At 39.8% G+C, this 13,235-nt stretch overlaps 1 protein-coding gene across 16 annotated transcripts in view; it reads right to left on the bottom strand.

Annotated features, from left to right (window-relative positions):
• The window catches only part of AUTS2 (activator of transcription and developmental regulator AUTS2), a 1,174,081-nt gene that overhangs the window by 29,230 nt on the left and 1,131,616 nt on the right, over window positions 1-13,235 (bottom strand). For all 16 annotated transcript variants that reach the window (XM_039507742.1, XM_039507744.1, XM_039507745.1 and 13 more), the window contains one exon: window positions 1,099-1,576. In XM_039507742.1, the coding sequence (XP_039363676.1) occupies window positions 1,099-1,576 (478 nt within the window). The remainder of the gene's footprint in view (window positions 1-1,098; window positions 1,577-13,235) is intronic.

Here is a 13,235-nt window from a genome sequence, read left to right as displayed (position 1 = left end):
TAGATTACACAGCAATAAATATGCGTACGTACTGGTTGCAGTTTTCCCCAGTATAACATAGTACAAGACTTTTTTAATGACTTAAAATAGCTAATGCTTGTGGTTTACTTTTCACTATTTCATGTAATCATCATTCACGCTTCTGCTGCATGAGACTCTGGAGGAAAACAGGCCTGATTTTGGCTTAAAGTAACTCAAGAGCTTGAGCAGTTGTGGGTCCGATTCCAACCCCCAACTCAAAGCACAGAGCAGCCAAAAAAACTGGTTTAGCTGTCTCCAGTGTAGGGGAATCCCAGCTTGGATAGATGGAGGAGGATCCAGTTAGGGCACTAACTGAGAACTGGGGAGACCTAGGGTCACGTCGCTGCTCCACCACAAATTTCCTGCGTGACCTGGACAAATCACTTAGCCTCGCAGTGCCTCAGTTCCCCAGCTGTAAAAATGGATAATACCTCACAGGGGTGTTGTGAGGATAAGTACAGTAAAGACTGTGAGGTGCTCAGAAACTACAGTAATTGGGGTCTTACAAGAACATAAGACAGATATACAGGGCCAGTGTAGCAGCTCCTCCTTTGTTATAAGGTCTTCACCCCAATGCAGCAAAGGAGATTAAGCTAACAGTCGTTCTCAAACCAAAATGGGTCACGACCCCATTTTAATAGGGTCGCCAGGGCTGGCGTTAGACTCGCTGGGCCCAGACTTGAAGCTGACGTCCGAGCCCCACTGCCCCGGGGCTGAGACCAACGCCCAAGAGCTTCAGCCCTGGCTGGCGGGACTCAAGCTTTGGTCTCCCGTCCTGGATCTGGGTAATCATTTTTGTTCTCAGAAGGGGGTTGTGGTGCAATGAAGTTTGAGAGCTGCTGAGCTAAAGCAAACTAAGGCCACTTTACTTCTGAATAAATATCCACACAGGGATTTAATGTACTTGAACTATGGACCTTTAGTTAATTCCTCTGACCTTTCCTAAGTGTCTCGGGCAGACAAGCCCTGAAAAGCATGTCCTCCTATGTGCATATTCAGCTAACAACTTGGGCATCTTCGTCACGTTTTAACAGGCTTTCCTTTATTGTGTACAATAGTGTAGAACAGTTTACCTACCTTAAACTGTTGAGGCTTAAGCTGCTGCTGTTATACGCTGACAAAGGCTGAGAGAGACTCTGTGAGGAAGGGTGAGGCTGCACCAGCGGCAGGTTTTGATGGACAGACTGCAGAGGGGACTGTGGCCTGGGCGGACGTTGTACTTGAGGCTGAGTTGCGGGCGGACGCTGGGCTTCTTCTGTGCCTTGCAGCCGCTGAGAGGCTTGAGACTGTGGCGGCTGGGCAGGAGCCTCTGTTCGCTGAACCAGTGCAGGGCTTGGGGAAGGCGCTTCAGGCCGTGGCTCCAAAAGATGTTGGGCCAAAGGCTGAGAAACCTGAGGACAAGCGTCTTTAGGCACCACAGGCTCGAGTATTGGTTCTTTATTGCTGTCCTGGCTCTTCTCTTGACTCCTTTCTAAGCCTGATATTTTCGGGACAGCCGGCCCCCTAGCATCTTGGTTGTCATTTTCAGCTAGCGTGCTGACACCTGATTCTTTACCTGCAACGCCGAGAGAAAGAAACACAAAATGGCTACGTGTGCAAAGAAGTGAGGAAAAACCAAGTGAACCCATTGCAACGCTTACATTCTAGGCAGTTTCAGTGTTTTGTCATAGTAGGCTTTTATAGGGATAACATCAACTTGAAATGTAGTCAACTTCCAAAAATGAGTTGAAAGTAATTTCCTGTAGTACACCTGCCCCTCATATTGCTGGTTTTACAATCACTTTTTACCATTAATAAATCTGTGTATATATATCTTCCCCCTGCCACCTTTATTTCAGAAAAGATCTGCACAGTATCTAGCACAATGGGATGCTGGTCCATGACGCGGGCTCCTTGGCGCTATGAAGATACAAATAATAAACAGCAGAAACTGACCACATCCCTGATCCAGCAAACGCTTATGCACATGTTTAGATCTACACATGAGTAGACTCATTGAATTTAATAGGGCTACTCATATTGCTAAGCCCAAGAGTTCAAAAATCACGAGTCAGGCCCCCCAAAATCATTAAACTGGCTTAAAGAAAATCATTATTTTTAATAATACATTTTTGCTGGGGTTTATATGCCTTCTTTTTAAACATTCGAGGTTCGTATTTTCAAGCTTCTCTCTGCAGCCATGATGGCTGGAAACTTTTTTTTTTTTTTTTTTTAATGAAGCTGAGAAATTCATATAATCCCATGACTCCAAGAGATGCAGTTTAGGAAAAATTCAGGATACATTTGTGAGAGTTGGCAACACTGCTTATGCATAAAATTAAACCCGTGCAGAAGTAGTTGCAGGATCCTGGCCTAACTGATTATACAGGAGAAAAAAAATGAAACCAACTATTCACAGAGTGCTATCAAACAGTGGGGGAAATGAAAAAGATTTTTGCCTGTGACCTCTTTCAGTGAGTTATTTAGGAGTTACTTGTCAGAAGAATAGCTACAGAAGACAAGAGACCACAATGTGATTTTTTTAAATTGGCACGCTCCGTTAATATCAGTGACTTATTATTATACATTGAATACAGTGGCGACTACGCTCATCAATTCTCAGCAACAATCTCCCACCTGAAATACCCTTAAGGAGGTGTATTTAATCCAAGTGTTATAAAAAGGTAGGAGGGAGTATTACTGGAGGGAGATTCTAAAGGAAAATGATTGCAATTGCACACCGGGAGCTTGATTTTCAGAAATGCTGAGCACCCGCAGCTCTCATTGCAGGCACCTGGGGCTTAGCAGTTGGGCCTGCTATGTCTTTGACAACCACCAATGCTGGGGAAAAAGAAATTTAGGAAAAACTATTGAAAAGCCCCCAGGGCTCAGGATGAATATACCGTTCAACGTGTACTCAAGGTTCTAGATACTTCCTTGTGAGGAAACAATTTCCTTACCCTTCTGCCAGTTTTTAGGTGGGACAAATACTACCGAATAAATAAATGATAAAATGTTATATATCAAAGGAGAATTGTTCACAGCTACGTTTCTAAATTCTTGAATAATGGATGCAAATAAAAATAACGGAAAACAAGCTATGCATAAAGTCCACTATTGCAAACAATCTCAATTTTCTTGTGATTCCATATTTGTTTTATGGGTTTTTAATTTTTATAAAGCCCCAGCTGTTGGTTTCATGAGATTGCAAGAGAATCTCACCTTCCATTAAAACCAACAGAGTATGTTTCTAGCTTTCATGGTTAGGGAGAAAAGTCTGAAATCGTGAAGCGAGTGAGTCCTAAAGGCTCAGAAACCAGAAGACAATTTTAAAAAGCCCCAACATGAATTTATTTCTTTTCTTAAATCTCATGATTTTTTTTAGCCAATCCCATGATTTTGGGGACCTGATTCGTGGTTTTTGAACGGATTGGGATGGTGGAGGTGAGACTGTTGATGTGTTCATACTCTGTGGGCTCAAATGTATGTCTCTTGGGGCCTTTGCTGTGGAACAGAGGGAAGCAGAATGGAGCAGCAACTGTGCCTACAGAATTTTGCTTATTATTTCTGGCTCTGAGGGAGTTTGGAAAGAGGCATTCCTTGCTTTACTTGTTCAGCAAGTGAAAAGAGCTCCCTCCAACCCAGAAAGACCCTGCCTCGCTTTCCTCATGCCTATCAGCAAAGTCAAACTCAGCTATGGCTCCTTTTTGTGCAGATGTTCAGAAAGCTTGGGTGAAGAAGCAATGACCTTTCCCTCTAGTGCTGCCCTATTGGAGTGGCCCTTATAATGTAAATCATAATGATATCATCCGTCGTTAATTTAATAAAGAGACCATAGACAAATGTGTCTCAGGAAGGAATCTGTACCTCAGTGGTACTGAACAATTTGCTAGCTCAGCAGTGTGGCAGTGGAGTATGCTAGGAAGGTACTGGAAACTGTACAGATAGGAAATGGAGAAAGCCGTCGTCTCAGGGGGAACTATGACCTGAGCAGGTTGATACTGATGCATTTAAACTGTTGTCGTCCCTGGAATTGACCAACAGGGCACTTTGCAATTTGTAATAGGAGATCCAAGGAATCTGGATCAGAAAAATACAGCAGCCCTGGGACTCTATAAGAATAAAAAGTAATGACTGTGACGAGTGCCCAAGGAGTAGCTCACTGCAATTAAATTGTAGGTTATCAATAACTGAAACTCAGTTTGCATTAATTCTTTGGATCAGTTTGTTTGATCAAACACTGTTAAAAGTTAAACAGAGTCAGATCATCACGTTTGTTAAGACAGGTCCCGAACGTGGAAAGAGAAAAAAAAATAAGCAACAGACTGCTTAGGATGCCATGGTACATGCCCCCAGTCCCCAAAGGGCTAAGTTATTAGGTTGCGTTTTAGTGAGAAGGCATGCCAATTATGGCTTTGAAGGATTTGTTTTATCATTAGAAACTGCCTACTAGGTGAATATAGTGGTGGTCTGAAAACACATCAGAGGTGACACTGTCAATTCCAGGGGAAATATCTTTCTCTCAGAGCCCTTCATTTAACCTTCTTGTCTGATATGTTTAGTGTCTCTTGGGTGCACAAAATTTATTCAGCACAGCCCTCTGCTGTGAAGTGAAATTCTTTTCACAATACCTACTCCTCCCCTGGAGAAAAGAGACATTATGAGTCATGGTGTCCCGTGTGTATTTTTTCCACATTTATATGTATATCTTCACTGTTCAGCCCCTTAAGTACCATTCCCATGTGCATTAGTTAACAGCTTAGAAGATGTAATGTTTAGTTGTTCCCAATTTATTTTATTTGGGAGATGTCAAATGTTCAACCTGCTCTCTCTCTCAAATCATTACATCTATACTACATCACAAAATGGTATCAAAAGTCCAGGAGTTTTTCTTGTGTCAATGTTCCTAATAAATGTATTTTTGCACAACCAATAATTAATGTATATAGTCCAGCAAGAACACTGTAGTACACGGTATCCTATTTAGAGAGTTAAAATCCCACAGCAATGCTATCTATTTTATGATTTTTATGGAGAATTTTAAATCTTCTGCAGCAACATTTCAAGGTTGTAGACACAAGTTTTCCCTTAATCTTCTAAGACTTTTTACACATATCATTATTTCTGAATATTTAATTCACTAGCCACTAGAAACTGGAAGGTGAGAGCCCTTTATTTCTTCATGATATTGGTCACCCAATACACAGCTTTCTTTTCTTCTTTAGACCACACAGGAGTTTCTTTCCATCCAAGCAAATTAAAGAATCAGGTGTGTGTCCGAATTTTTATTTTTTTAAGAGCACCCTCAATATACAGTTTTGGGAAAAGTCAGTTTGCTGAATCAGTAATTAGAAAAATAATAATTATGTCACTGATATGGTGATATAGGATTTCCTTTCACTATTATAGTGATGTTGTGCCAATCAGCTATGAGAGTTTTATCAAAAGAATAATAAAAGGAAGTGCTGATAATTCTTTGAGTATTGGAAAAAATAATTTGCTAAGGTTACAGTCAAATGGCGTGCATATGGAATCTGCATCTGATTATCTCTCACACTGTACTTCCATTTCTCTAATTTCACCACCTTTCACTTGAAGCAGAGAATATTGGGATTTCTCAAGGTACAGGACACAGATCCCAAATTAATCCAAATGAAGTTACCAAATAAGTTTGCTGTGTCTGCAAGATTACTACTCTGTCAGCTCAATAACATCAGAGAAATAGGCCTGGCTGTTAGAACATGATTACCACTCTATCAGCTCAACACCCCTAGAGAAATGAAGACTTTGTGAAGACTTGTAATACAAACACAGAGCTGCATGTGAAATACCAATACTCTGTATTTATGAGTTTATGATATTATAAAGACATAAAAATATACACACTTGTGTTTTCATGTGTGTATCTGTAATATGCCTCCCAAGGCAACTTCACTCACATGTCCATTACATTTTTCTATTTTGAATTAATATTCATTTTCTTTTATTTCTCTGACAGTATAAGCTATTCTCTTCGGCATCACAGGCGTATTACTGTCAAATCTTCTAATACAGGATAAGGAGCTGGTCACTTGAAAATATAAAACTCATTCTGTTGTTTTTTATTGTTCTATTTTCCTTCAGCTTTGACATAGGTGAGAGGACTAGAGCTAGATGAATTTTTTTTCACATGGATAGTTTATTTGCAGAAAATTGCAGTTTCGGCTGACTCAAAACGATTCACAGATTTGGCATGAATTCGCAGATTAGTTTCAGACAAAAACTTTTTTTTTTTTTTTGGCCTGCATTTGCAAAGGCCTTAGATGCCATTCATGAAACAGCCAGATGAGATGGAGGTGGAGCTGCCTTCCTTCGTCTTTTAATAAGGGCACTCACCTGGGCTGTGAGAAACCTGGGTTCAATCCCCCTCTGTCTGATGTGGAGAAGAGATTTCAGCTTGGGTCTCCCATATACAGGAGAGTGCTATGGCCTGGCGGCTAGAGGAGGGTCAGGGTTGGGTGTGTCTCCGTTTCTCCTGTTGAAGCTGTTTCATTTTGTAAAAAATACTCCAATATTCATTGGGCAAGAGAGTGAGAAGGACTCTATAACCTGGAGGTCAGGGGGACTCACCTGGGAGGTTGGAGACCCAAGTTCAAGTCCATGTTCCAAAGACTGTTTAATTATCCATACACAATGGAACAGCTTTAACAGAAGAGATTGAGCAATACCTCCCTCAGAATATCCCATAGCCCGGTGGATAGAGGCGCTTACTGGCAAGATGGGAAACTCACATTCAAATCCCTGCTCTGCATCACAGAGAGGTGGGGACTGAAACCAGGTCTCCTACTTATCATGTGAATCCACTGGGCTAAAGGTGTAAAAGGCAGCAGTGGCCTCTCCTCCACCTCTGGCAGTTTCTTTTGCTTCCTTTTTAAAAATGCCCAGATAGAAAATAAAACATTTTGTTTGACCCAAAGCAATTTCTTTTGTGCAGAATTTTTCAATTTGCCAAAAATGTTTGGCTTCAGATTGACCTGTTTTTTTTTCTGGAACTGCCTGCAAACTAAAAAAAATTAAGTATTCACCCAGCTTTAGAGAAGACAGATCCTCAGTTGGTATAAATTGTCATCACTGGTATAAATTGCTCTATTCTGTCTAGCTGTAACAATTTACACCATTTGAGGATCAGCCTTGAGATATAGGGGTATATGTTTGAGCAGGGGGTTGGACTAGATGACCTCCTGAGGTCCCTTCCAACCCTGATATTCTATGATTCTATGTTGCAACAGTTATTTAGGAGATCTTATTAGATATCTCACCTATCATACAGAACAACGGCCTCAGAGTCACTCATCAATTGTACTGGATAAAGTACACCTTAAACAGAATTTTTCATTTTCAGCACATAACCATCTTTCATCCTGAATCCCAAAGACAGCAATAAAATTATTGATTATGCAAATTAAAAACATATTAGAAAATATGGTTACTTGCAGCTCTGTCATCTGCTGACACCAATTAGTCTGTATTATGCAAGTATTTGGTACAAGTGAACAGCAAGCCTTGTGACGCCATTTGTACTTAATTCTCAAAGAGAGAAAATGTCATTTGGTACAAAAGACCTTGCTATTGCCTGTTAAAATGTTTATCTTCTGCATTGAAATGGATTTAATTGTAAACAATAAAGCTGAAGATCAATGAAAAGAACCACTCAGTAAAATTGAACAACATGTTGACACTCCTTCAGTCATTGAGCTGCTTCTAGCCTTGATTCGAGAATGCAGAACACTCCAATATTTCACGTGAAACAATTTATTCAATCCAGCCGTTAAACAGAAGACACATCATAAATGTGCCACCTAAATTCTGTATACCAGGAATATAATACTGAAAGCCCTTGGTGTTAGATTTTTTTCTTTTAAAGAGCCTCTTTACTTAACATAGACTCATAGCTTTTCAAAGTAGAAGTGATGTGCAGAACATCTAAATTTCCTTCTATCGCAAAAATCCTGTCAAATGGAAAATACTGTACATACATGCAACCCCTGAAGAGAAAACTACACCATGATAACTCAGTCCTGCTCCAACTGCCTATAGAAACAAATAACCAAACCAAAAGGTTAATATCTAACAGACACACCTCTTAACTTTCTAACCTATCCAGCTAAGAAGCTATAAATTAGATAATTAATTTTAAAAACCATGAGGAGTCCGGTGGCATCTTAAAGACTAAGATTTATTTGGGCATAAGCTTTCATGGGTAAAAATCACTTCTTCAGATGTAAATGGGTTTTTTATGGCTTATGTACAAATAAATCTGTTAGTCTTTAAGGTGCAACCGGACCCCTTCTTGTTTTTGTGGATACAGACTAACACGGCTACCCCTCTGATAATTAACTTTGCAACTCTGTTAAGCATCCAAGAGCCAGAGATTGATTGTTAAAAGAAACTTTTCTCAAATGGGATGACAAACTTGCCATGTGGGAAGAAAAGGAAGGCAAATTAACATTCAATGTTAATAAACTGTTTGAGTACTACGGGTCTCCTTTCTCTCCTTGTTTCATTTAACATGTAAGTTGAAGAGATATGGGGTCCCTCAGAACCACACTATTTGCACAGCATATTTAGGAAAATAGAAACACAAGAATTGCAGACTGGAGCAGACTCAACATCCATCTAGTTCAGTGAAGTGGCCAGCACCAGATGCTTCAAAGCAATGTGTACACAAGAAACAGATGTGGGGTAATCTGCCCCTCATATTAGAGATTGGTTTAAGCCTTGAAGCATAAGGTTTAATATCCCTTCAGCAAAGCTTTTGTCAGTGTTAATTATAACACTGTATATTCTTGGTAACCATATAAATGTCCAATCCCTTTTCCAGTCTTGCTACGTTCTTGGCCTCAGTAGCTTTCTGTGGCATTGTGGGAAAAATTTTTTTTCCTTTATCAAGTTGGTATTTTCCACCTTTTAATTTAATTAAATGTCTACTTGTTGTCTTGTTTTGAGACAGGGAAAACAGAAGTGGCTCTATCTCCCTTCTCTTGACCAGTAACTATTTTACATACTTATATCATATCCCCGTTTATTCATCTCCTTCTTAAAGTGAACAATCCCAAACTTTTCAATCTCTCTTCATATGAAAGTTTTTCCAAGGCCGTGATCTTCTTCATTGCTCTTCTTGACCCCCCTTTAGTTCAGTAGTATCCTTTTAGAGATGGGGTGACCAGAACTACACACATTATCCACAAGGCTATGGTACTGATTTATATAAAGGCATTTTAATATTCTCTTTATTATTCACCATCCCATTCGTTATACAGCCTAACTTCTAGCTTGTTTTTTGACTTCAGTTACACCCTGAGCAAAGGTCTTCATTGAATTGTCTACTATGATACCCAGATCCCTTTCTTTATACCATTAATTTTGAACCCTACAAGATCTATGAGTTCATTTGTCCCCTTCCATGTACATTTTTTGCATTTATCAACTTGAATGTCATTTGCCATCTTGTTGCCCATTCACCTATCTTGTTTAGGTTTCTCTAAAGTTCCTCATACCCTCGATGGTCCTCAGTAACCTAAATAACTTTGTGCCATAGGTAAACTTTTCTACTTCACTACTGACCTCCCCCCTCTTTCCATATAATTAAAAAAAGAAAACCAATGACATAGGACATGGTCTGAATCTTGAGGACCCCCACTGTCAACTTTTTGCCATGGTGAAAATTGCAATTTAATCTTATTCTTTGTTTTCTGTCTCCTAGCCAGTTTTTGATCAATGAAAATACTTTGCCTTTCACCCCATGATGACTTAGCTTCTTTAAAAGCCTCTTTTGTGAGGCCTTGTCAACTGGTTCTCCTTTATCCACTATTTTATTGACATGTTCAAAGAATTCCAAGAGAATAGTGAGACACAATTTTTCTTTGAGGAAACCATGCTGGTTAGACCCTATCATATCATGATCTTCCAGATTTTTTGTATTCTGTTTTTAAATATGGTTTTAACCATTTGCCACGTTCTGATGTAAGGTTTACTGGCCTAAAATTTCCTCAATCACCCCAAAGCCTTTTTTAAACATAGGTACAACATTTGCTGCCCTCCATTTCTTTGAACAGTGGGTGTTTTAATGAGAGGTTGCACATTTTTGTTAGCACCTCAGTCACTTCATACTTGAGTGTCTTCAGAACTCTTTGGTTGACCATCTGGACCAGGTGACTTACTGCTTTTTAACTTACCAAGTTGCGTCTCTTCTTTTGACACTGCAATCTCTAAGAGTACCTCATCTTTATTATCAGGCATCCCTGCACTTTAGGGCCTGATAATACTTACTGAGCATAACTTACTTATACCACTGTCAGTCCCATTGACTTTAACAGGACCACTGTATTTATTTGTTTGGAGGCTTTTCTGAATTCCTTTCATGCATTAAATGCATGTAAGAAAAAGCCCATTTATCAGAAAGTCTGTGTGAAGTAGGGGAACATTTATCCCATTTGATGGAGGGGGAAGTGAAGCACAGAAAGACTATGGTCAACATTTTCAAAAGTAGTCTCTGAATCTGATGCCTCACTGTGCAACTGCCTACTCTGAGACCTTTTGGGGCTGATTTTCAGAAGCACTGAAAACAATAGCTTATAATGAGTCAGTGGGAGCTGCAGGTGCTCAGCACCTCTGAAAACCAGGTCCATGGTATCCCAAAATGGATACCCCAAAAAACAGAACCATCTGCAATCAGAGAACAACGAGTCTGTAACACAGCTGGGAACAGAACCCAGCTCTCCTGAGTCCCAGGCCAATGCTGTAACAATAAGACCCTCCTTCCTTCTCTGGGAGAGTAGTTAATGCTTGAGGCCCTCAGCCTATTAATTCCCATACACATAACACTGGGTTTTGTTTGCTCAGGATAGTACTCTCCCTCTCATAACATATATACAATACATATACATAGCATAATACTGCTTATCTTCTGAAATTACCACTAAGGAGAGGTGTGAAGGGAGGGTTTGTTTTTTTTTAATACTAAATAAAAATAAATAAATAGAAACACTGGATACTAGTCAGTAAAAAAAAAAAATAGAAGCAGCAGCAGCAGCAGACACCATGGTAAAGCTGGATTTTTATGTCCCATTTTCAATAGGTTCCAGCGAACCTTAACATACAAGTAACTCTCACTGAGATGAAAAATAGATTGGTCTTATCCCCCCTTCCTTGCCCATTGATTTGCTTCAGCCACAGAGCTACATAAAATGCTCATGACATTGGCTCATCCAGCTTGGATGTGACAGGATTACTTGAATGAGCTTGAATAAAAACTGGCTTTCAAAGGCAGCTTGAAAAGTATCACCTTATGAACACTGATCGAATTTAGCATGGCAGCTCAGTTTAACACATGAAGGACAAAAAGAGCTGTGTGATATGTTTATACAGAAGAATAACACATTTATTCCCCTAGAGAGGTGTCACAGCCATAACTCACTAGCCACATAACACTGCGTTTCCTTTGTAAATTTGTTCTGTAGCGCCAAGAATCCCCTCCCCCGCCCTCCTTGGTTTTACAGTGAAGGGTTTCAGAGCAATCTTTAAAGCACAGTGTCAATACAAAAACATAGTTTTAAAATTGCTTTGCTTCTCTGGCTAACACAACCTCCATGAAATTAACTGTAAAATATCATAAGGTAATGATCACAATTTCAGTGGCTTGCTTTTTACAGCAAGTTATACTGGTTTTGCACAGTGAAACTCCACTGATCAGCATCACTGTGGGGTGTAATCATGCACTAGCTTAATACTAATCTACTTGAGCTCCCAACACTGCAAAGGAGATGTCTGAAATTACAATAAAACTCTTTCCACGTAAATTCAGGAGTCCATGGACAGAAATTTGTTTGCCTAATCAGGAGGGTAGTAAGCCTGTGAATTCAATGGGGCTATTCATGTGAGAAAAGGGAACAGGGTTAGACCCCACACAAATATATCTAATTGTATTAGGTTTGTAAACCAGCCCTGTCTCCAGCCTTCCATCCCTATCCCCTTTTTAAACTGCCTCAATTTGGGTTCTGAAGCTACTTAACAGAATCCTTAAAAAAATATATGTTGGTGGTAAGTTGAGGCCTATAAGTTACATGCATGTTTCCTCTGGCTTGCAAGATTTCTTTGGAGCTCCAGTAATACAGCACATCAGCTTCCTCCACTTCTCCAGGTGAAAGCCTGGTAACATTTTAGTGTTTTTGTTTTTTTTTAAATTCTATTACTACCGAAAGGCAATAGGGACTCAAATGACTGACATGCCTCCAGCCTTAATTTCCCCTTCACCAAGTTTCTTGTGTTGGACTACACCATATAAAGTCCTCAAAAGGTGTAAAACAATGTGGCTCTATTGAAATCAGATATATGTGCCCCTTGTTTTTGTCTGTTTCTTTATTTCATGATATGATATGGTCATTTAAAGCTTCTTTCGGTATGTAAAAAATGTCCTCATAGACCAAATTCTGTCCTAGGGAACGGTCATAGAATTTAAAAGAGATTAAGCAAGTAAGACTCTACAGAAATAATAATAATAAAAACCCCTATAAAATGTAGCAAAAAATGAGTTCCTTTCTATAGCTTAAAAAAATCAAACAAACAAACAAACAAAAAAAACACCCTATAGGAATCTATAGCAGGGATATAATGTTCTAGGAAATTCCACAGACTTATTCAAAAACATCTATTGAAAGGATCTCATTTTTGATAAAGTCCTACAGGATTTACCATGAGGTCACACAAAGAACTTCCATATCATTCCAAGGGAGGTGCATCTGTGTTTCTGAGGGCCTTGTGTTGTCCTAGGGTCTTTCATTGCCATTCTCCACCTGAATGAGCACCAAGTATCATAACACAAGGATCTGCTTTGCCTAGACATCTCCTTTCCTTGCACATCCCTCCCTCCTCCCACCTTCTTTAAATCTATTGAGCATTGACTGGTTTGTTCCAATTACTGGAACTGACGGGCGGCATTCAGGCTTGCGGCTGTCCTCCATCCCTGAAACTGTACAAACAAATTGAGGGGAAACTGACTATTTGTTTTAGTCAAATTAATTTTCAAACATTGAGGCAGGGAGATGACGGGAGCTTGGCAGGGCACAGAGAGATTCCATTTTGTGCCTGTCAATTTGTATAAACATTAATCACAATCAGGGAGGCTGCACTGTAGCCCGGCTCTCGTTTCATAGACCTCAGAGGGGGATTGAGGCTCCTATTACAGCAACCTCCAGTGC

Source organism: Mauremys reevesii, linkage group 20, assembly GCF_016161935.1.
Source record: "Mauremys reevesii isolate NIE-2019 linkage group 20, ASM1616193v1, whole genome shotgun sequence".
Taxonomy (NCBI): domain Eukaryota; kingdom Metazoa; phylum Chordata; order Testudines; family Geoemydidae; genus Mauremys; species Mauremys reevesii.
This window is presented reverse-complemented; position numbering and strand designations above follow the sequence as displayed.